Source organism: Monodelphis domestica, chromosome 2, assembly GCF_027887165.1.
Source record: "Monodelphis domestica isolate mMonDom1 chromosome 2, mMonDom1.pri, whole genome shotgun sequence".
Classification (NCBI taxonomy): domain Eukaryota; kingdom Metazoa; phylum Chordata; class Mammalia; order Didelphimorphia; family Didelphidae; genus Monodelphis; species Monodelphis domestica.
Genome location: NC_077228.1, coordinates 399,237,741 through 399,261,854, shown reverse-complemented (window position 1 = coordinate 399,261,854; position 24,114 = coordinate 399,237,741). Strand labels below are relative to the sequence as shown.

Genomic DNA, 24,114 nt, shown 5'->3' with positions numbered 1-24,114 from the left:
TCTGGCAGTGATAATGAGAAGTTAATGATGTCAAATTCCCAATATTAAGCAAATCCTTCTATAGATATAATGAACAAAACCATTTTAAAGTCAGATATTGTTGTCATTGGTCATTTTAATAATCCATCATATTGCTTTGCCTTCACTGATATAGCTAAGCAAAGTCTAAAATTTATTTCCAATAAGTTTTAAGGTGTAACTCAAGAAATCCACTGATTATTTTAAAAGTAATTCTTTCATGACTCAATTAAAACAGATAGGAGGGAGAAAACAACTTCATGGTAGCATAAATAAAAATTATCCCTCTGAAATAATTCATTACGCTACTGTAAGAATAAATTTATTTTTATGTTTACAATAAAGCTCAGATTAACAGATATAAAACAAATCTGTGTCTAACTCCATTATCATTACTAATTAAATTATTCCTACTAAAATTTTTGTGGCTTAATAAACAACATTTTTGAAATACGAATGTACACTGGCTTATGTCATCTTAAACATTTATATTTATACTTTCCATTATGTATGCAAATGCATGTATATGGCTGATGCCTACAAATAATACCTAGGTTTCCTCCGTCCTCAAAAACCCTTCCTGCATTTCTCAAGGTACAGTAGAAAGAATGCTAAATTTGGAACCAGAGAGCCTGAGTTCAAATTCCAGTTCTTCTCCGTACTTCCTATGTGACCTTGAGCAAGTCACTCCACCTGTTTCTTCATCTGTAAAATGAAGGTGTTGGACTACATGTCCATCTCCAAATATGATGTCTAAATCCTGAGAAAGAAGTCACCATATGCTCTTTTCTCACATCCCAGTCCCTTGCAATCTGACTTCTAATGTCATCATTCAAATGCTGCTTTCTCTCCCGTTATTAATCATCTCTTCATTGATAAATCTAATGACAATTTTGTAAGTTCTCATTCTTCTTGACCTTCCTCTTCTCTCTAGGTTTTCATGTCACTACTCTATCTTGGTTCTCCTTCTATAGGATTGATGATACTCTGAGGTTCCCTTTACTGGATTTTTATCCACATCCTATCCCAAAACTCTAACTCAAGTCCTCTTCTTTTTACACTTATTCGTCCTTAGTAAATGATCAGGAACACTGATTACATTTCTGCAAAACTCAAATTCACAATATTTCTACAAGAGAATGAATGTAGATAAGTCGCAGGTACTCAGTAGTTATTTCAAATACAAAGTCTCTCGGTCACATATCTCTTGCAAAGGAACACACTCATGAGTCAATCCAAACTGCGAACATAGAAATTCAAAGGCTACAGTATGTCACTAAACAAGTTAGCAAACCCAAAAGTTATAGTATTGCAACAGTTAAATTCGTTCACACAACTGGTTAATGACCAATCTTTTTATCCTAAAATAGATACCTCCCCCAAACTTTCCCCAATGAAAGCATAAATTAAAGTAAGAACAATTAAGAGAAATTATAGAGTCTATTCCTATCTGGATCAATGGAGTTAATTAAATTAGTTGACCTTGAGATCACTTTCAGTTCTAGGATTATAGTATCACTGGCAAATTCCTGGCCCCAATTATACTTTCTCTATAAATGAATAATAAAACATCCACCTACCTTAAATAGAATGCTATTTCCAAAATTTAATATTAACAAAATATTTAAGCGCCTTTAAACTTCTCAAATAGAAATCTTAAGAATAAAGCGCCAGCTAGTTGTTTCTCACAGTATATAAATTTAGAAATACATCCAGTTTTAATACAAGTTGTTACATTTATATAAATTCAGTATTAATAGTTTTGGACAAAAAAATGTTATACTTACATTTCTATTATAGATCCCACTGATGTCTGTTATAAGAATAAAACATCATCTTCACAGACAGTTAGTAAAGTTAGAGGTTTTTTTCCTCACTAGTGGTTGATTCTTTGTGTTGCAAAGGGAGTCCCTACTTGTATTAATGACTCTGTGAACTAAAGGAAATAAAGATTAAAATTAGTCAAAAATTTTAAATATGTAAAATGTAAAAGCTTTTACATGACAAAAAATGGTACAAATAGAATAAGAAAATGTGCCAAAGGAGGGAAAAAAATCTTGGCATAAGTTATCTCTGACAAGATCCAGGGATATGTAGGGAATTGGCACAAAAGACCAAACCATTCTAGCAGTTAAGTGATAGAAAAGTATGAATAGATTTCAAGAAAATTATTACATTTCAAAAACCATTTAAAAGTTTATTATAATATTACTAATAACTGGGAATAAAAATTAAAACTCTTGAAGTTTTGTCAAATTGACAAAGATAAAAGATGGAATAGATGTTGAAAGACATGAGATAACAGGCATGCTAATACACTCTTAGTGGAGGTGCAAATTGTTCCAACTCTGGAAAAGAAATTCAAATTAAGAAGTGTGACTACACTGTTCATGGCCTTTCACATAGGAATTTTACTACTAAGCATTCACTAGAAAAGGATGTTCAAAGGCAGAAAAAATATCCATAAGGATACTTTTGTTGATAGCAAAACCTAGCAACAAAATGGGTGTTCATCAAATGGGGAAAGGCTAGAAAAATTATGGCATATGAATTTAATAAATTATTGTACTTAAAAAATATATATGTGTATACATATGCACAAATGAGCAACAGGAGAACATGAGAAGACATCAATGAAATGATTATAAAGCAAAGCAAGAAGAACCAGAACAATTTAAACAAATTACCATTAATAGCACAAACAGACAGAAATCCACTAAAAGAAGGTCAAATTCTCATTGTGATGACCAATCTCAGTCCTGTAGAAATGGTGCTGAAAAACAATTCCTGCCTTTCAGGAGATAGAGGACTTCAGATATGGAATATGGTACATCCACCATTAAATATTTCAGATTGTTGGTTTTGCTTAAATATTTTTGTTACAAGGTAAGATTCAGGGGGGAGTAAGGGAGGGAGTTCCCCAAAAAGTTAAGAGGGAAATAATAATTTTAATATTAAAAATATTAATAAAACTTGAATTTTTAAAAAGTTTTTCTTGAATGGAATTAGTCCTTAGTCAAACAAACTGTAAGGAAGTAGAAAAATATTTATAACTATGAGGTTCTGAGTTGGAATCAGAGGGGAATGGCTAAACAAATTATATATGGCACATAAATGTGATGGGATACTACTTACTGTTTTATAAGAAATGATGACAGGGATAGTTTCAGAAAAATGTGAAGACTTGTATGAACTGATTCAGAATGTACAGAATCAGAAGAATAATTTATACATGACCACAATATCGTAAAGACTTTGCAACTCTGAGCTGTATAAAAATCAATCATGATTCCAGACAACTAATGATAAAAAAATATGCTACTGTTCTCCTAATAGAAATAAGACTCAGGATTACAGAATGAGATGTATATGTGTATGTAAACATACCTACACAAATACATATATTTAAGTACATTTTTTCTCCTTTTAGACATGGCCAATGTAAACGTTTTGCTTGACTATACAGGGCTATAATAGGATTCCCTTCTCTTCTTTCATTCTCAATTAGGGAAATGAGAGCACAGGGAGGGAAAGTTGATTTTTGATGTCTTAAAAAAAAAGATAAAAGTTAATTTCAAAAATCTACTTTCTGGTTGAGAGAGCGAACTTCCAAAGAATTAGCATCATTTATTTAAATTTCAAAAAAATTACTTAATACCTACTGTGTACTATACTAGGAACTCAAAGAGATAGTTATATGGATACATAAAAAAACAAAAACAAAAAAAATCTTTTCCTTGAAAGAATTTGTTACTTAGTAGAGAATATAAGACCAATTTGGGTAGCTAGAGGACTCAATAGATAGAGAACCAAACCTAGACAGGGGAAGTTCTGAGTTCAAATTTGACCTTGGACACTTCCTAGCTCTGTGACCCTGGGCAAATTACTTAACCCCAATTGTTCTTACTGCTCTTCTGCCTTGGGACCAATACTCAGTAAACAGAAGGTAAGGTTGGAAAAAAAAAAGTGAAAAAGAATAAGACCAAGCTACATACAAATCAGTTAGGTGATATAGTACAATAGTAATGCAGCAATACCTTACTTAGGCAAAGGTTACTTACCTGGAAATCTTTCAACTAATCAGAACTTGGAAGCAAAAGCAGACCTCAAACAAACCAGAATTTTCAAAATGTATACCAAAATCAGACTTTCCTCACAGCAGAGCCTACACAAACCATCTCTCGCTGTCTATTTGCTCTTATTTTACACAAAATCCCAAAATACAATTATCTGGTTCCTTAGCTGGTAGGAAATCAACAAAACCTTAGAAAACTGGGAAGAATGTTATCTGGGACAAGTAAGGACAAGTGATAATAGCAGTATCAAAAACTTAAAAAGGACAAGAATGTGACAGTATCAACCATTCCCAGACAAACAACTCTATATATCATAACATATCAGTAGCCCCTCAAGGTCATTGCTGAATCACAAAAAAAACAGCATTTGAGGTCTGTAAAGATGAACTAATTTGTTAAAAGTTTAGTAAACTAATAAAATGACCAAAGGTTATTGAGCCACTTAGAGGAAGTAAGCAAAATGTTTGAAAACTAATTTGATTGTTCTTGCCTAATATCAGATTAATAATACCATAACACCTCAGGTATAATTTTTGTTATTAATCATATCCCTATTTTTAGATCTTTAAGAACCTCAAGAATAGTACCCTTAAAAAAACTACCACATTTTTTACTAATTGAAAACATGATTTGCATCACCAGGAATTTACGTTAGGGAGAATCTAACATCTTCCTCCTAAAGCAGCACATTTTAATGGATATAATATTAGCACTTAATTTTCACTTTATTTTTTTATCATACATGAAAATAGAAAGTTGTGAAGGCCATATATTTAAAGACAAATGTTTAAATTTAATTCTTTTCAAAATCTGCCTTCTTTGCACTTATTTCCAAGCTTCTTCTTTACTTACTCTATTTCTAAGAATTTTCTATTAATTTACTAAACTATTTTTGGTTTTCCTTTCTTTATATAATGCTGTTAATAATCATGTTACCTTTGGAGGCAACTGAAACTAATCATATGATTGGTGCTTAATGAGATTTTCTAAAGATGAAATTTCCCTGAATCAAGGGGCTTTCTTAAATTTTTAAAACATTCTTTAGAGGATCCTTTAGGAGGATCACAAATTTGGATTCTTAATTTAACTCAAGAGTATTGTGATCACAATATTTCTTTTTCTTTCTTTCTTTTTTTTTAAACCCTTACCTTCCATCTTGGAGTCAATACTGTGTATTGGCTCCAAGGCAGAAGAGAGGTAAGGGCTAGGCAATGGGGGTCAAGTGACTTGCCCAGGGTCACACAGCTGGGAAGTGTCTGAGGCCAGATTTGAACCTAGGACCTCCCATCTCTGGGTCTGGCTCTCAATCCACTGAGCTACCCAGCTGCCCCCCCATCATAATATTTCTAAAGAGATCACATGTGTAACTTTGTCTCACATATTATACAAAAGAATTAAAATTAAAATATCTTTGTTACAGCACATGAGAGTGAGGATTAAAAAAAAGTTCAGATTGTAATAAGTGATGTCCCTCTTTTTAAGCTCTATAAAAAAAGGTGGTGATTTACTCACATAAATCACCAGTTTGAGAGAACTTCTACTGAGGCAGAAATAGCAGCCAATGTCTACATAGCACTTTAAGATTTGCAAAGTAATTTCATATATTATCACATTTAGTCTTCACAACAATCTAAAGGATCAGCACTAACAATTCTCATTTTCAAGATAAGGAAATTGAGGCTGAAACTAATTAAGTGATCTCTCCAATATAGCTTTCAGTGAGAAAAGTAAGGTAATTTCTAGACTTATCTTACAACTTCTATCCATTGATTTTCAAAATTCTCTGTATACTATTTTCTTCTTTCATAGGGCTATATCATTTAGGCCCATCTCTATGTTAACAGTCACAGAGGGTTTCGTTTTGTTCCTATACATTTTCAAATCGAATATATTTTGTAGAAATCTACAGATTGTACCTAAAAGTCAAGGCACAGTGTCAAGAAGACCTGGTCTCAAGTCCTGCCTCTGACACACACTGGTTGTCCCTGGATAAATCATTTAACCTTTTATTATTACCTCAAGTAATTCCCTAAAAGTCTAAGTTTCAAAAAAAAAAAAAAAACATACACACAAAAAAACCCCCTACCTATTTCTATTGGTAGAGGAAAATTTCCTACCAGAATTTCCCTATATAAATAAAATCAAATAAAAATTCTAAACTACAAATGAAGATCTTGCCAAATCCCTGAAACTAAAACCGTTCACAATCTGTAGTACCAAAAATATTTCAATTTCCTCATAAATTACCAAATCTTAAGAGTTATAGTGGTTCTTCTAAAATCCATATCCTTGGATTAGAGTACGGGTAAATATAATAAAAATCCAAAAAAACAGATTAAGTGAAAAGAGGACCTCTGTAAATCAAATATAAGATCCTTCTTTCATACTGCAGTGGTACAGGCAACTTAATACCACTAACTATTCAAAATTGAAAGCTGAGACTTAAAAAATAACCTCCTTAAAAAATGAACTGATTAATAAAATGGGCTTAATAATGCCAAGCTGTGAATGATTTAGGTGTGCCTAACTTCAACTGCCAAACTGGACAATTAAATACATATCAAGGGAGCAATTTATATTAAGAAGTCAATCAGCTATCTAGTCCAACATTTTACAGACGAGAAAACTAAAATCTAGTGAATTCAAGTAATTGCTGCAAATCACAAATTAGTAATTAGCAGAGACAAGAGAGTAAAGTCTACAATGTAGAGCCACTATGATTTAAAACAAATGCTATCAATAAAAACCCCACCTTTACTGTGAGAGAAGAAAATAATCATTTTTTGCTTTAGACTGACTATATATATATATATGTATAAATTTTTTCCATTCAGTGACATTAAACCTAATAAGAGTTAAAACACAAATCTACAGAAATTAATTTGGTAATCTTAAAATAATCTAAGTATACTGCTAAGGATCTTGGGAGAAGGATGGACTTTTGAACTTGAAGGGTTATCTGACAAACTAAATAATATTTCTGCAATTAATGCTATTTTAAAAATCAAAATGGTCAGTTGAATTTAATTGCAAAAGTAGCAATTATAACACTATTATAACAATATTCTAATTAGGGTAGTAATTAGAAATCTGTAGGCTATATATGACATCCCTTTCCCCCTCATTCTTTTCTGTTCCTTCAGTGCCTATCTGCATCTACATAACGAGAGTATCATTAGGAAGGCTGACAAGAGAGAAAACTAAAATTAGATCCCTTTGTTCCTTGACATGGAGTCTTTACAAAAAAATGAAAGACAATGAATGAATACACACACACACACATATGTATATGTATATATATGGGCTCTGCCTTTAATAAAACAAGTAGTTCACTTAATGGAAAAATCATTTACTCACATACATATAAAGATAAAGGATCATAACTAAGTGAACCACTTCAGATTAAATATTACTTACCTAGCATTATTGATTTTATATCACCAGTTAACTTGAAGATGACAATGTTGTCCTTTCCATTGAAGCTCTAAAAATAAAATAAAATAAAAATTCAAGGTATTTCTGTAAAAAAAATCAAATGTGTTGATAAGAAAAAGAATTGCTTTTTTTCTTTTAAAATGGTACTAGTTAATGAACAGACATAAAATTATTTAATATACAAAATGAATACTGAATATATAATTTGTTTTCCCCTGACTTCTCCAATGGAAAAGATTTTTTTCCCCCAAATTTCAAAAACATTCCAACTCAAAAGATTTATTTTTTTTAAACTTCACCAAATTTTATGGAAAAACATTTCAAACTCAGTTAACCTGGTGAAATTAACATTGATTAAATTTTTAAGAGAGGGGTTACCAAAAGCAAAGGAAAAATTAATGTTAGTTAGCAAGTAAACCTGAAATTTCTCTCTCTATTCTCTGAGGAGAAACACATACTCTATTAGATGGAAATGAATGGCCTAATAAATGTTTCCATTTTTAGCTTCTACTATCATCTACTAAAATACAGGCTTATGATGCTAAAGTACAAATTATGTTTTATAGCAGAAGCCTTAAGTTAAAACCAATTGCATTTAACTGTTTTTTCAACTCTTTTCTACCACCACTTCATTTAACTAGAATAACTTTTCCTTCTGAAGTTTGACTTTACCTTAATCTTTCTAATGAGGGTGACATTAAGAGTGTAAATCCTCTCTTAAAAATGTCAATGCTATATCCTATTTCATAAAATTTTAAGCTCTTCCCATATCCTGCATTTTATTCAAACAAAAGAAATCAATTTGATGATCAGCAATTATTTTTATAAATATGAAAGACTTTGCCAAAGAAAAAAAAAGCTAGGTAACCTTGAAGCAGCTTAACTTCTAAATGTTATATCACCTGTAAAATAAGGAGGAACAACTTTAAGTCCCATAATATAAAATGAAAAGGTCAGACTAAGATGACACTTCACAAAATCATCTTTAAACTACATTCTAGCCATACAATTCCAAGGTTTCTAAGGACCCAGACTAGAAAGACATTTAACAACTTTTCTCTGAATTAACCAAGTAGATCTAGGTTATCAGAATGTAATACATAAGTCAATGTGACTCTAAAGTCATTTAATCTCTTGGGGCCTGTTTCCTCTTCTGTAAATGAGGGGGCTGGAATAAATCCCAAGTCCTTTCCAGATCTAAATCTCTTACCTGTGATCCTATGATAAATATGCTAGGTTGGTTAGAGCAATATTAATAAGCCAGTATCTTTCTTACATACTACTCTTAAACTACCCAGCTGTTTCGAAAAAATGGGACTGGGGTCATAAACAGGAACAAGAAAGAAGGCTCAGCAAAATCTCTTACCACTAATGGATATACAACTCAAGCCATAATTCCCTGTGGGATGTGGGTCAGGAGTTTCAGCTTATATGAAGGAAAGCACAGCAATTATAGCTGTAGAATTCACACTAAATACAAAAATACAAAACCCTGTATTCTATTAGTCTTCCATCATTTCAAGAAATATGAAGTACATTAAAGAATACATAATTAATTATTCCCATGGAAAATACTATACTCCTCTAGTAGACTCACATAATGGGGGGGAAGAATATTCCTATTTTCCCGTTTATCTCAGTTCAATTTTTCTATAAGAATTAAGTCTTATATGACCACTTATATGACCACTACAATCCTATGAAACTGATTAACATCCAACATATACCTCAGGGACAATAAAAAACATAAAAGGAGGGGGCAGCTGGGTAGCTCAGTGGATTAAGAGTCAGGCCTTGAGACAGGAGGTCCTAGGTTTAAATCTGGCCTCAGACACTTCCCAGCTGTGTGACCCTGGGCAAGTCACTTAACCCCCATTGCCTAACCCTTACCACTATTCTGCCTTGGAGCCAATACACAGTATTCCATCCAAGATGGAAGGTAAGGGTTTAAAAAAAAAACATAAAAGGAGAAAAAAATTTATTATTCCATGTTCTATACATTGTCTACAATTTCATTTTGGCCAATTCAAAATTCTCTAGTAAAACATGCATTAGATTTAGCACCACAATCAAATATATCATTTGCATTGAAAAATGTAAAAATTCCCTGATTTTTAAAAAAGGCATTAACACCAAATTCTTATTTTTCAAATTATTTAGTTGACCTATTTTTCATCAAGTCCCATAGCAGCTATTTTCTGCGCTTTTTTGGTACCAACTGGAAAAAAAATTGGGTAAATATATTCATCTACTATTACTAAGAAAATAATTCCATTTAAAAGTAATCTTCATAAGCCTTTGAGTTTCAGCGACCAAATAAAGAGCCAAGTTTTCACAATCTTAGTGCTCTATTTTTAAAGAGATGGGTACACACAAATGTAGAAGAAAAATACCTGGCCCCTGAAATGGCAATCATATATGGAAGACAGTATATTTTTTGGTGTAGTATTTTTACTTTTCACCACTAAAGTGAAGATATAGCAAATGTATCACGTATACACTGCAAAAATAAAAGGCTAAAGGGACCACTTTAACAAAGCCAAATGACTCCTAGGAGGAAGCACCATCACACAAAAGTGAGTGAATGAGAAATCCATTTCGTTAGTCTGAAAATTCTGTCAGTATGTGAAAAAACTTACACATCTTCAGATTTTACCCATGAAGAGTTTTCCATCTCCCTGCACCCTCAAAATCTGTTATCTGCCTTTCTCCAGAAGCCTTCAGAGAACAAAATAAGCTACAATAATGGAAGAAAACAATACTCTTTTGTAAGAGACATGGGGGGGGGGCGGAGAGGGGAAAAGTGAGAGGAAGGGGGGGAGACAGATCGAGGAAGGGGGGGAGTCAGAGAGGAAGAGGGAGGGAGAAAGGGAGAAGGAGGGAGGGAGAGAGACACACAGAGACAGAGAGAGGCAGAGACTGCATTCGGCAAACCAAAGCATCTCGCAAATGCCCCTGCTTCATAAATACATCTTGTATTTTGAAACACCATAAGAATTCTGTATTTCGGATTCCGGAGATTTGTAAAAAACAGATCAGCTGCTTATTTTCAACTCCCACCAAAACAAAGGTCTGCGAGTCTGCAAGGCCAGATTTAACCCCGGGAAAGAGAAGTGGGCGGACAAGCAGCAGCCCTCCCCCGCGGTATGGATGCAGAGCACAAAACCAGCAGAAGCATTAAAAACTGGAGGGGAGGGAAACATTAGCACTAGTTTTAGAAACCATTAAGAAGATCGCGCCCAGGACCATATTTGGGGCCTTGGTCACTGTACCAGGGACTCCAGGCCGGGACGAAAACGAGCCTCGAGCAGGAAAGGAGTGGAAGGTGGCCTTCCCTAGCCTCTGACCCAACCTACCCCAACCCCAGGCTACCCGCAGCCCAGGGACTAGGTGAGTTAGCGGCTGCCCCTAACAACACCATCATCATCCACCCCACCCCCGCCAAGAAGCCCTCCCAGGCAGAGGCCCAACACCGCCCCGGCCGCAGTGCCCCCCGCGGGGCAGTATGGCCGCTGCTCCGCCTCTCGCACCGGGGACAGCCGCTGACGGCGTCTTCCCGACGTCTAAAGAGGCGGCCAGGGGCGAGACAGAGGCCACGGCCACGGCTGCCTCCGGGTTCTGGCCCTTGGAAATGTCTAAGGCAGGAAGAAAAGAAGCCAGGGGCCAGGGACGGCCTAGCCCCATCCCCGTCCTCCCCACGGCCGGTCCTCCGGCCAAGGTCCGCGACATAGTGGGGACGTCGGGCTTACGCACCCGAACCCCTTGCCCCCAGCCACCCGACCCCCTCCGGCCTCGAGCGCCCGAATCCCGGCACGTCACGGAGGCAAACGGGACAAGGAAGGGTGCGGAAGGGGGTGGAGGGAAGAAAGGAAGGAAGAGGTGACACTTGGGAGTTCCCTCCCACATTCCCTCCCGGACCCTTCTTGTCACAGCCCGCCCGCCGCGAGCCACCCCGACTTCTTCCCCGCTCCCACCTTTCCGGCCACCGCCGCGGCCACTTCGCAGTCTTTTCTCCCTGGCCAACAACCCCGCAGCGCGGAGCCCGTGGACGCGCGGAGACGTCACGTGACGGCACGGCGCGCCGGCGCGCCCGAGAAACCGGGGAGGGGGAGGGGATAGAAGGCGTGTCAGAGGCGGGGCTGTGAGGGAGCCGAAGGACGGTTGCGCAGTTCGCGTGCCTACTGTGCCCGTTGCCCCCCCTCTTTCTCGGACCCACCCCTCTTGTTCCCCTAATCCTTCATCTTAGCCTGGCCACAACTGACCAAGGCCCAGTTGGACTGTGTCTTTGCCAACACCATCGCTGTCGTCCCCGCGTGACATCCCAGCTCTGAGTCGGGTCCTAGAAACCTGCTCTAGCTCTGCTCTCTGCCAGATGATCGTTTTGCTGTCTGAATAATTCTAAACCCCCTGTTTGAATGTTTAGTTTCCACATTTGAACAGGCCGAGAGCAATGATTTAGGGATGGGGCGTCCTGGACCATCTTGCATCTCGTTGAGAACCAAGTCTCCAGTGGTTGGGGGTGTATCTATGGGCTGCGCCTCAGGCCAGGGTAGCCCTGGAATACTCGACTTAAATACTGGCCTAGGGGAAAAGGGCAACTGGGGAAGTTAGATCTCTTCTTAGGCTCGCAGCCCAGCAATTTTTTCTTTGATCCCTGCAAATGTTCCAGAGATTCGGGTTGGGGATTTATTTCATAAACTGGAAACATTTATTTCTTAACCAACAGGATTATTGTGGGGGGGCTTGAGGTGAACCCCCTGGGTTCGGGGAAGGGTGCCCTTTGCAAGAATGTAAGACTGAAACTTAGCTTAAAAAGAGAAATTTATTAATTTAGAAGGTAATGTTGAATCTGACCAGGAGTACAACAACCCCTCCCTCCCCTAAGCACATCAAGTCTGGGCTCTTTATATTCTTTTCAACAGTTGATACCTGAGTAAGCACTCAGGCACAGGTGTGTGTCTGTGTGTCTGTGTGTCTGTGTATGTCTGTGTGTCTTTGTGTGTCTGTTTGTGTGTGTGTTTACCTGAAGAAATAAGGGGCAACCCTCATAGTTTAGGGGACAGATAGATGTCTGGGATACATCCCCATGGTATCAAGGCCATCTTAAATCTAAAGGACATCCCAAGGAGAATATTCCTCTCAGGGTCTTATCAAGAGTCACAAGAGTGTAAGGGAGCAAAGGAATTTCCTGTTTACAGTTTGCCTGAAATACTTCTATAATTTGGGGTCTCAAGAATTACCATTAGTTGGTTGTTGGCGAAAAGCAAGTCAAGCAAGGAGAATTTTTTTTTTAATACCCATGACATTCCAGTATCTTACATTCGTTTTAGTGGCCATTTGAATTTTTTTTGTACTGAATATAAGTTTTCACTCCTTTTATTGAAAGTCCAAGGAGGGAAATTAGCTTACTTTTTGCCTTGTAGAGGTTTAGAGTGGCAAATCACTACAAAAAAAAAAAATTCAAATGGCCACTTCCAACTAATGCTATTTTCATTTATTTTTTTATTTCCTTATTTTCAATAATTTCCCCCAATTATGCCATTAATACACTTATTTTCATCTGAGAAGCCAATTTTTCCTCAGACTGATTCACATACTAACTAGCATTTATGTTATTTCTTTTAAGATTTTCAAAGCACTTTATATTTGTTATCTCATTTGAATTAGACTTAAATCACTATATAAATAATCTTTTGAAGCTTAACTGCTTGAATAATGGTGCTTGAGTTTGTGGTCCTATTTAAACTCCTGAACTTTGTAAATCAATGGCAAAATTTAAGTGGTTTCTTAAAAGGAATATGAAAAGGTAAAAATTCTGTTGAATAGTTTCCTGTGCCTTAAATGCTAATTACATATTAATAAAAGTCTCCCCCACTTTCAGATGCCATTTATAATTTTCCTCATTCTATCTTATAAAGATATTAGTGTTTCTAAGCTTTATTGAAGGTAGATAAGTTTGTTTTTAATAAAAGACATTTGTAAAAATGATAGCAAACTTTGATTGTCAGACTCCTTGGTTTAGTAACTTCTGGAAATTTACTTTTTATAAAAAGACATTCATGTTGATTCTATTATCTACAAAAAAAACATATTTAACCCCTCCCCAAAAGTTACATTATTTTAAATACATATATACCTTAAGGACTGATGAGTCCTTTAGGAAATGGATGACCATTTAATTTGTGATGTTTAAAAATAAAGCATTATCAAAAGTATTCAGTAATTCTGATTTATTTAAGGTAATTTAACAAGTATTTTGAAACGTTATCATTTGGCTCTCAAATTATTCCCCAGGGTTAGGTGAAATATAATTAGAAGTAAAGTAGATCATATAGCTGAACTTTGACAAAGTTTCAATTTTTCTACTTTTACATTGATTTTCCCAGATAAATTTTTTTTAATTTTTCTTTACATTTGACTTTTTAAAATTTTGTTTCTAAATACTTCCCAAATATTCTATGTAATACTTCTTGTTAAAATAATTGTGTTCATAATATAATATTGTCTTTTAGTTGTTTTTACTTTAACAAAACTCCAGTAGTAAATGTCCTAAATAAATTCTGTAGAATAAAGTAATCTGAAGCATAGGAGCTAAGTGTTGCCAGGTCTAAAGTCAAGAAGACCTGAGTTGAAAAAAGACCCCAGACACTAGCTTTGTTACCCTGGGCAGTTTACATAAATTGTTACCTCACTTTCCTCATCTATGAAATGAGCTAGACAAGGAAACAGAAAACTATTTCAGTATCTTTACCAAGAAAACCCCAGATGGGGTCAGGAAGAGTTGGACATGACTGAACAACAATAGCATAGGGAGAGGAATATCCAGAAATGTGCATTGACTTTTATTTGTAAATTATGTTACTTTGATAAATGTAAATAACCAAAGCAGACATTTTAGATCTCAAGTCCACTTGAACACAGTCAAAAAGTAAGTGGAAAACATTTTTATTGGTATTAATTACAGTTTGTAAGTCAGCTATATTAACTTTGAATTATTTTCCTATCTAAACAGTGTTATGGAAGGATTTTTCAGTGTCCAAACCTGCCCACAAAACTTTTATTCATAATGTAGTTGATATAGTACTAATAACTTTGAGCTCTGAGTCCCAAATTCCTTCTAGCCACTAAAGAATGTAAGAAGTAGGTTTTAAGCATGAAGGCCATAGTAACTGAGTAGGTGTCTCCCATGGCAGCATAAGGACAAAATCACCAACAGGTCTGTAATCCCACAGCAAAGGAAAGTGAGGTGGCCCAGTGAAGAGAGACAGTGATCAAAACAGATGGAAAGTGTGGAAGATAGAGCCACTGCTCCTGAAGAAAAAGGTAAGTAAACTTTTTCAATGAATAAAATGTGCCAAAATTTATTTTAAAAAGATATGTTTATAAGGTTGGATTTTAATCTTTTCCTGGTTTGCAAACAGAAGAGATTGTTATGATGCATTTTTAAACCTTCTGTCCAAGTACATACTATGTAATTATGACAAGGTATCATTAATGTTAGAACTTGAAGGAACTTCAGAAATAATCTACTCTCATTTGATACATAAGGAAATAAAGGTCAGGAAAGTTAGGTATTTAGAGCTGAGAGGGATATAAGAGGACATCTAGTCCAAATCTCTAATTTTACAGGAAAGAAATCAGATTTAAGGAGGTTAAATGATTAGCTTATGATCCAGGTAGTAAGGATCAGAGGCAATATTTAAACCCAAGCCTCTTTAAAGAGAGCAGAAAAGCTAATAATCTGGCTCATATATCTCAATACTCTAATACTAATGCAAGAACCAGATGTTTAGGGTAAGAAGATAGTGAGAGAGGATAAGAAAGAATTTAAGCTATGATTATTGTCTTGTTTGCAAATGACTTGGATCTAAGGATGCTAGTCTTTCTCCTGAGCACCAATCCTCTACTATTGCCTATTGGACAATTCCTCTGGATGACCAATAGTCATCTGAAACTTATGTTCCAAACATGAATTCTTTTTCTTTACACCCTCCCCCCCCCCCAACTCATCCCTCTTGTGAACTTGTTTCCACTGCAGGTACCACTATCCCAGGTTAAGAGACATTAGTCATCATCTCTCTTACCTTTTCCCACATCCATTTAGTTGTCAAGCCTTGTTGATTTCTAACTTCACAACTTTTCTTTAGTTTTCTCTTCCCTTCCCTACATTCATACTGCAGTCATTCTAGTTGAGACTTTCATCATTTAGCTTGTGCTATTTAGATAGCCTGTGGGGTAGGAGTAATACCTGCAATGTAGCTTAGGTTAGGATTTTTTTTCCCCTGAAAGGAACAGAAGCTATTCTTGAAATTTGTTTGGCCAGGGGTGGGGGTGGGGGGTTAAGGTTCCAGTGGTTGATGTAGGTCTCTGGCCACCTAAAAGCATAAAAGAGGCCAGCCTATGAATAGTCCCTGCCCTTCAGACACTATCTGAAGTGCCATGAGCTTCAATTCCCACATATTTTACCAATGGAGATACATATGGAGATGAGAAGGGCCTCCATCTTGAGCCAGTGCTGTATCCTAGCTGAATATCTTTTCCATCCCCTAGCTAAGTAAAATTCTTTTTGTTAACTTCTGGATATCTCATGTGTATCTCAATGTGTTACAGGCTCAGATCTGAAGCAGTAGCATAGCCACTGAGACAGGGCCAGCCAATAATAAACTCCTAATTGGAATCCCTGCATCCAGTCTCTCTTCACTCTAATCCATCTTCAATACAGCTACCAAAGTGATATTCCTGAATTATAGGACAGATCATATCATTCCCCTCCTCAGAAAGTTTTGCTAGCTTTCTAATTCCTCTAAGATAAAATAAAAACTAACATTAAAAACCTTTCACAGTCAGACTTTCTAGGCTTATTAAACTATTAATCCCTTTTTCAAACTCTATATTCTAGCCTAAATGGCTTACATTTCTCCCCATATCTAATATTCTATCTACCACCTTTGCAATGCAGACCTGTATGCATAAAAAGTACTCCTCTTAGAGTCCCTAGCTACTTCCAAAGTTCATTTCAAATTACTTCTTCCACATAAGGCTATTCCTCAACACAACTGACCCAGAAAACACACCACTTACTTTATGTTAGATATGTATACAGTATATTGTTTTTTCCATGAACTGCTAGCTCTTTGAGGGCAAAAGTGGTTAATATTTTGTCTTTGTATTTCCAGTATCTAGCATAGTATGCAATTAATGTTTGTTGACTGATTATGTTTCATGGACCTCATATTCTACTTATGAAGTATAATTACATGACAGTGGAGAGTTGATACTCATTGGGGGTATTGTTTCAAAGTGTGACTTGGACTCATAGTTTAGGTTGAATGAAATTACATTCATTCATTTGGTAGTTAACAAATAATCTTATTTTAGCTATAGAAGGGGAAAATATTTAAGGATGTTAATCAAGGAAACCAAGTTGATTCAGCTGAATACAACACAGTTTCCCTGTGTTGACTGTACTTTTGTGCCTGCCATTCAAAGTGTTAAGGCCAAATAGAAGTTTCTATGGCTTCTGTTGTACTTGGGCAGTTAGGGAAGCACACTGGTAACCCAAGTCTTAATCTTCTAAAGCAATCAAAGTTCAAAGATAATTTCAATATGTCTTACAAAAAAGTATTAGATCAGCACATATGGCTTGGGATGCTGATAGATATCTTCTACCATGCCACATATCCCAAAGATCTTTAAAGGACTATCCACCATCTGAATAGCTTTAGAGTTGTTACTCATTGACCTCAGGGATTTGAGAAGCCTGACACTGACAGTACTAGAAGAGGAATAGAAAAGCAAAAATGAAAAGTTAATAAAGAAAAAAAAAACAAGCAGCATAATAACCACTTGAAGGAGTGATCTAACATGAAAGAATGAAGATCAAGAATCCCAGGCTTCTCTTCTTCCCCACTCCTCCTTGAGAAAGATCAACTATTAGCATTAAGTGATCTTGTTCATGTAGTGGTTGCAATTAACAGTAGGCTTTCTAATTCAAAGAGGTAATCAAGAATAGGAGTTGCACCAGGAAGATCAGCATTGTAGTGAATATGAGCACTTTAATTCCATTGTAGAGGGATAATACTTGATTCCAAAAATAAGGGGGTCTTGACATATGAGACAATGCTTGACTCCAGCACAAAGGAACAGGGTTAGATCTCCTGGGACTGCTCCTGCTGTGGCATAAACAGCCTTGGTAGCACTCAGGTCTTGGCCCTGGGAAGCAATAGTCCATCCCAAGGGCAATGAGCAATAGTTCTGGACCCAGTGAAAGTAGTAAGAGACGGCTGCCCAGGCCTCTGTAGCAGCAGGTGGCAGAATGGGCAGCTGTAGGAGATCCATTGGTAATGACAGTGGGCAAAAATGAAATCTAAAATAGTCATAGCAGTAGCTGAAGCAGCCAATAGTTTAGACCCCAGCGGCAGCAGAGTGGACTAAGATGTAAATACCAGCAAAATGGACACTGGCATGAATGGTGGCAAGGGTAGACCCAATGTAACCTTTTGCTGGCCCCTCCACACTCCTGCAAGAACAGTACCTAGCGGTCATTGAAGAACTCCTTAGAAAACGTTTAGTGAATTTAAGGGGTGGCTGTTAAGAGGAGGCTTGCTTTCTGATGACTGCAAGGTGAAACTTTCTGCCCAGATTCTATGGAAGCAAGCCCTAATGGCAAAAGAGTAGCCAAAGACTGAAACCTCAGTAGAGTGGGCATTGTAGACACTAGTGTAGCCCCTTCCACTTTTACTGTAAACTAGAAACATTAGTTACCCTTCATATTTCTATTATTCTTTTTTGGACAGCCCCTCTGCATAGAGAGTTTAGAGTTCTAAGGGAATGGCACTATTTAGAGGTGGCTGACCTTGTTTCATTTTCTTTTTTTAGACCCTTACCTTCTGTTTTAGAATCTATACTAAGTGTCCATTCCAAGGCAGAAGAATGGTAAGGGCTAGGCAATTGGAGTTAAGTGACTTGCCCATGATCACATAGCTAGGAAGGGTCTGAGGCTAGATTCAAACTTAGGACTTCCTATTTCTAGGCCTGACTCTCTATTCACTGAGCCACCTAGTTTTCCCTAGTAACTTGCCTTCTTGTGATGGAGAAGTTGAAAAGACCACCAGGATAAAAGGGACACTCTTTCAAAAATGGCATATAATAGAGCAAAAATCTGGAATCTGCTACTCTATTTCCTCTCCCCATCTATCCCCACTTCTGGGATTCTGGGAGGAAGGGGGTAGGTAGGCTTTGGCTGTACAGGATGATTCTCAATACAAACCCTAACAGTCTACATATAGGAAGGTCATTAATGATATTTTACTAAAAGATGACCTGGAATGAGAATGAGTGACCTCAGCAAGTGTCATCATCTGCACAGTATGTACTTGTACTTGGTGCAAATCCACTAACAGTCACCTCTTTAGAAGACCTGTTTCGAACTGCAATTATTTGGCATAAAAATTCATATTTACCATACCATTTAGACCCATTATTCTGACCTTTCCATAATGGGAAGTGAAGTCTGGCATTTCTAGTCTTTGTTCTTAGGTATTCAGTTATTCTTTTAGGGGCACATTACATTTTCTTTTCCTGATCTGTTTATATATATATATATATATATATATATATATATATATATATATATATATATATATATATAATTTTTCTACCTCCAGTGCTTCCTATGTCAAGGTCCTTGCATTTTTATATCAATATTATCTTGTAATAGTCCTATAATCATTTAAGTGATAGAAAGCCTGCTAGAAGATCTTAAAAACTTTTACTACCAAGGATTGGGGTCTGGTGAGAGCAAAAGCCTAAGACTCCATCTCTTGCAAGTAAGACTAGTCTTTCCTTAAAGACATTGAGATTGTCCTTGATATTAATTGGCTTAGTATGTTAAGACTTAGGGTATTCAGATAGCTTCTAGGTCACTTGAGTAAAAAATAGTCAAAACAGGAGAACTGGAGCTCTCTTGGACTCTAAACCTGAGGTACCCACCTGGTCTGCTCAGACCAAACTAGCTTGGTTATTTTTGGCCTATAAACAGGGTATCAGATGAGTATCCTGGTATTTTAGGTCTGAACTGTAATGAAACCAGATACTTAGTCTAATAGCTAACAAAAGATGTCTGTTTAGCCAGAAAGCCATGGGAAGACATTTAGAGTCAGTGCTGATGATCTTGCTCTCTATAATCAGAAACCTGAGGGAGTAGCTTCAGCCCATGACATCCTGTTTGTTTTAGATTAAGGTGACAAGGAAGCTATACCAATGGCCTAAGTCTTAATCCACCCATCCAATAAAGTCTCATGAAAGAGCTTAATTCCTTTAAAAAAAAAGAAAGAAAAAAAGAAAATGAGGCTGATCTGCTTGGTGGGAGGGAGAAGAAAGTGAGAAGAGGGTTAAGATCTTGGGATATTGCTTCTACCTCCATTGATTCCATAGTGATAAGATTTTAATAGTCTTCTAGCAGACTTTCCATCACTTGAATGACTTTAGTGTTGCTATGAAATAATCCTGATATCCAAGATTCAAGATGCCTAATTTAGGCAACAATGAAAGAGGAAAAGGAAAAGAAAAATGGAAAGGTTGCAGGCATAAAATATAATTTTAAAAAGTTAAATGGCTCCCTGAATGAGTGATTGGATATGGGAGAGCAAAGTCCTGAAATCCCAAGCCTTACCTGTCACTTTTGAAAGGATCAAATAATAGGGCTAAATGATTTGGTTTTTGTGTTGGATGATGCCAATATTTGTGGTTTCCACTGTCTCTTTCGGAAAAACAGTGATTATGAGTAAGAGTAGCACTCTGAACATTAGGGCTACCATGTAAATGATGACATGATATAGTCATTATCCTCATCACAGAGATCAGGATCATTTGTAGTAAGGGAGCTACAAGATCCTCTTGCTTGTGGACTATTCCAATGCCAGGGTAATATCAAAAACCAGCTTGCTTTATCATCTGCTTAGTAGCCTACCAGCTAAAAACTTACCCTCATTGCCACCTCATGAAAGAGTGATGCCTGAGTTGTGCCCCTTTAGAGGTCTCTTCTTTATTGTCCCTCTTCTTTTAGGGGGTAGCTGAGAAGACTACTTTACCTCCCCCTGCCACCAGAAAGCAAGCCATCTCCCCAAAAAACCACTCCTTAGTCCTCTGAGCTCTCTGGAAAAGAAATTATCCATGAACTGGATGTTATATTGGCAACAACAATCAGAAGCCAATCATTCTGGGTTATAGTAGGCAAGGCCCTCCTTTATCACTGTCTGTGCCAGAGCTCATGCTGTAGGAGAGACCAATTGAGGCTCCCTGAACCCGCGAGAAGCCTCAAAGTAGGAAGATAGAAAAAGGATAGAAGTTTTGGATACCCCGAGGGGCATGGTGGAGCCAAGTTATAGATATGAGGTGGCAGAAATGAGTCAGAAACCTGGCCTTATTGATTATAATAGGGCCACAGCATAACCCCAATCTTTAGGATGTCGCAGAGGCATGATCCATCCTGAGATCCACAATTAATACCACACAGGTCGGAGACATGATAGAGAAAAGAGAGTGCCTGACCAAAAGCCAGGACCCAGGTAGGAGAGGTAGATAAGGAAAGGAATTAAAGATGGAGCTTGGCCAGAGGCCAAGCTCCAGCAAGGACAGACATCAGTGAGAGCTGAGATCCAAGAGAGGAAGAGAAGGTAGAGCTTGCCGTGGCCCTGTATTTAATCTCTTTGATATGCAAATATACATAATACATAGGGATGATTATTATTGGTTAATGACAAGGTATAGGTGTGGTTTCTCTTAGCCATGTGAACACAAAGAAACCTGTTTTCCTGCCTAACCTGGGGGAAGCTGGGGTCAAGGGTCAGAGGCTTTCCCAGCCATGCTCAAGACTGAGCATGCTCTCGTCTAAGCCACTCTGTACATACTAACTGTTTCCCTTGCCCATAGCTAGGGGTGGACTGCTACACCAATGTTACCACACCACTTCCAGTGGAGCTCAAGCTACTGCCACTGAGGACTGCACAGTACCAGGTAAATAGTAGGTACTTAATAAATGCTGCTTCCTCCTCCTCTTCCTCCTTCTCCTCCTCCTTTCTTCATTGTGACAATAATGCTATTGTGTTTTTTTCCCAATATGTCTGAGCCTGAATGTTATTTCAGGTACAGCTATGGTCCCAAGTACTGCGAAAAAAAGGGGCTCACTCATGATGGGTGGAATATTGTTACAGATATGGCATATGGATATTAATTCTCCGAGTTTGAGAACATGAGCATTGCTATGGGCCTTGCCAGTGCAGGGCCTAGAAATAATCCCCTGTGCTGGGATTTGTGCTGCCCTACTTTTCTTGATCTATACTACACACTGCTGGTGCTACAGGCCAGAGTATCATTGCCCCTCAAAATAACCCCAGAGCTTGGGTTTGTTCTGCTGTCAGTTGTCATTCTTTCTGATGTAGAAAATTTCTTTTGATGTCAGTTAACCTCCAACAGAGAGATTACCCAAAGGCTCTTGATGTCTTGGACTTGCAAGGCTGACATCAAAACTGGGAATGTCCAGATCAGGATTGCCCACCTATATTCAAGGAAAGCTACAAAGCAAAAACAAAAAGTCTGAACAAGGTCAGTACATGTGCCCTATCTCATGCAAGTAATAGCCATTTCTATCAAAGTTGGGGGTGGGGGGACTCATGGGCTGAGCTCTCCAGGGACTCTCACTGGGATAAAGAATGAGAGAGAGAGAGAGAGAGAGAGAGAGAAAGAGAGAGAGAGAGAGAGAGAGTGAGAGAGAGAGAGAGGGGCAGACAGACAGACAGACAGACAGAGACAGACAGAGAGAGAGAGGATAGAAAGGTAGAGACAGAGAGAGGAGAGAAAGAGAGAATGAATTAATGGCTCCAAAGCAAAACTGGAAGCTATCTCTTTTTAAAGTGATATAGAGGACATTTGTCTATTTCCCAAGGCATCCAAAGAGGTAAGACTATTCTTTCAAGGGGAGAGCATTATTCTAAGACAAATGGTGACACAATCCCCAAGTGGTTTCTCAAATGCCATATTTGTTTGTTTGTTTTTAATTTAAATCTCAAACAATTCCTTTAGCACAGTTTTTATTTGATTCTCATATTTCAGAGCCGGAGGCATGAATAGACCTCAGTAGGATGACTATATCCATAACCAATTATACAATACCTTAAAACAACAAATACCATTGTACCTGGGGGGAGGAGCTAAAGGGAAAGAGGTAGTACCCTGTCATATATTGTATCTACCTTAGTTCTTACTTCTCTCACTGTTCCTGTTATCTCAACTAATGAATGCTTATTTTTTCTTTCAAGGGCTTCTGGAATTCCTACACTTATCAGTTATATTGGGCATAGTTTCCTATAATCCTGTTTAGAGTCTGAGTTACATTTGGGTCCAGAACAGATAATAGGAGTCCAACCACCATTATTCATGGGGTCACTATTCATTTTCCCCATCACTCTCTGATATTAAACCTTACACCAGCTTAATTTTGAGACATGTCACTCCAAGCCACCATCGATGAATACTTAGTAAAATCACCTACTAATGGTTCCTTTTATACCATGTTTGTGTTAGAGGTGGCAGGGTGTTGATATCTAGCATACCTATTATTGTATTTTTTTAAATCAATGTATAAAGACCAAGGTCAAAGTGGAATTATAGCAAACCCCAATCTTAAACCTATATTCCCTCTATCTGATAGTAGTAGATGATGGAACCCCTGTGTGTGGGAAAAATCACTTTGCTTTTAATATATACTGTTTTACTGAATTCCCCCTCCAACTCCCTATTCAGTTGCAAACCAAATACACCAAATCTGATGGAATTGCATTCTCTTTTGTTGGTTGAATTAAAAAAACACAAAAAACCTGATTCAACCACCTTTATCCTGCTTAAGTTAAATATACTATTCCTGCTACACACAGCAGTCTTTATCTGTCTTAGACCCACAATTGTTGTATCCACCACACAACTAAGTACTTTCCAGACAAGGTCAGTTTGTATCCCATGGGTACATTTAAATGCTGCAGATATTGCTGATTATGTACTTGAAGTAGGCCTAAAACAAGCTACATAAGCTATATGTATACCCTAGGAAGCTGAAGCTGCTAACAACAAATGAGCATTCCCAGCCTGCTAATTTTTTCCTTTCAGTTTCATTACTTTCTTTATTTCCCTGGACCTACTAGTAGATGAGATTGTCCCTGAACTGAAGGTGATAAATTCTCAAACATCTACAAATATGTCTTCAAACAGGGGTGTGATAAGAGAATTTCTGACAACTTTCTTAATGCTATTTTCTTAAGATGAGCAGTCACTTGTTAGAGTTTGCAAAATCAAACTTGAGATATCAACTATAGGTCTGGTCAATTGCCTGTTTTACTTGTTATGCATCTGCCATCTGTTTCTTTTATCTATAAATCATTATCATCTCTTATTTGTCCTTTGAAATTCCATTATACCCATCTTGCTTATGTAACTAAAGTCTACAAATATAGTTTAGAACTGATATTCAGGGCTCACTAAGTTTTTGTTCAATGAAGTCTGCACTCTGAGAATAATAAAAGTTTTCCCTCTA

General features: G+C 37.1%; 1 protein-coding gene and 1 long non-coding RNA gene across 9 annotated transcripts in view; one reads left to right on the top strand and one right to left on the bottom strand.

The window, feature by feature from the left end:
* Positions 1–11,653, bottom strand: part of RNF146 (ring finger protein 146) — a 20,224-nt gene extending 8,571 nt beyond the window's left edge. Inside the window, exons 1-4 of one of the 7 annotated variants that reach the window (XM_056818734.1) lie at positions 11,283–11,368; positions 10,169–10,266; positions 7,512–7,578; positions 1,806–1,954 (exon numbers count right to left, since the gene is read on the bottom strand). In XM_056818734.1, the coding sequence (XP_056674712.1) occupies positions 1,806–1,807 (2 nt within the window). In that variant the 5' untranslated portion in view covers positions 1,808–1,954; positions 7,512–7,578; positions 10,169–10,266; positions 11,283–11,368. Of the gene's footprint in view, positions 1–1,805; positions 1,955–7,511; positions 7,579–10,168; positions 10,267–10,801; positions 10,925–11,059; positions 11,196–11,282; positions 11,372–11,503 lie in introns of those variants that run through there. The other 6 variants (XM_016428883.2, XM_056818735.1, XR_008916668.1 and 3 more) reach the window with 6 other exon arrangements.
* Positions 10,788–24,114, top strand: LOC103100228 (uncharacterized). Of its 2 annotated transcripts, none has more exons than XR_462950.3 (5): positions 10,788–10,919; positions 14,762–14,852; positions 21,462–21,545; positions 21,991–22,133; positions 22,847–24,114. It is a non-coding gene; the product is annotated as an uncharacterized LOC103100228 (long non-coding RNA). The 2 variants fall into 2 exon arrangements; XR_462951.2 differs by lacking the exon at positions 10,788–10,919 and adding an exon at positions 11,653–12,480.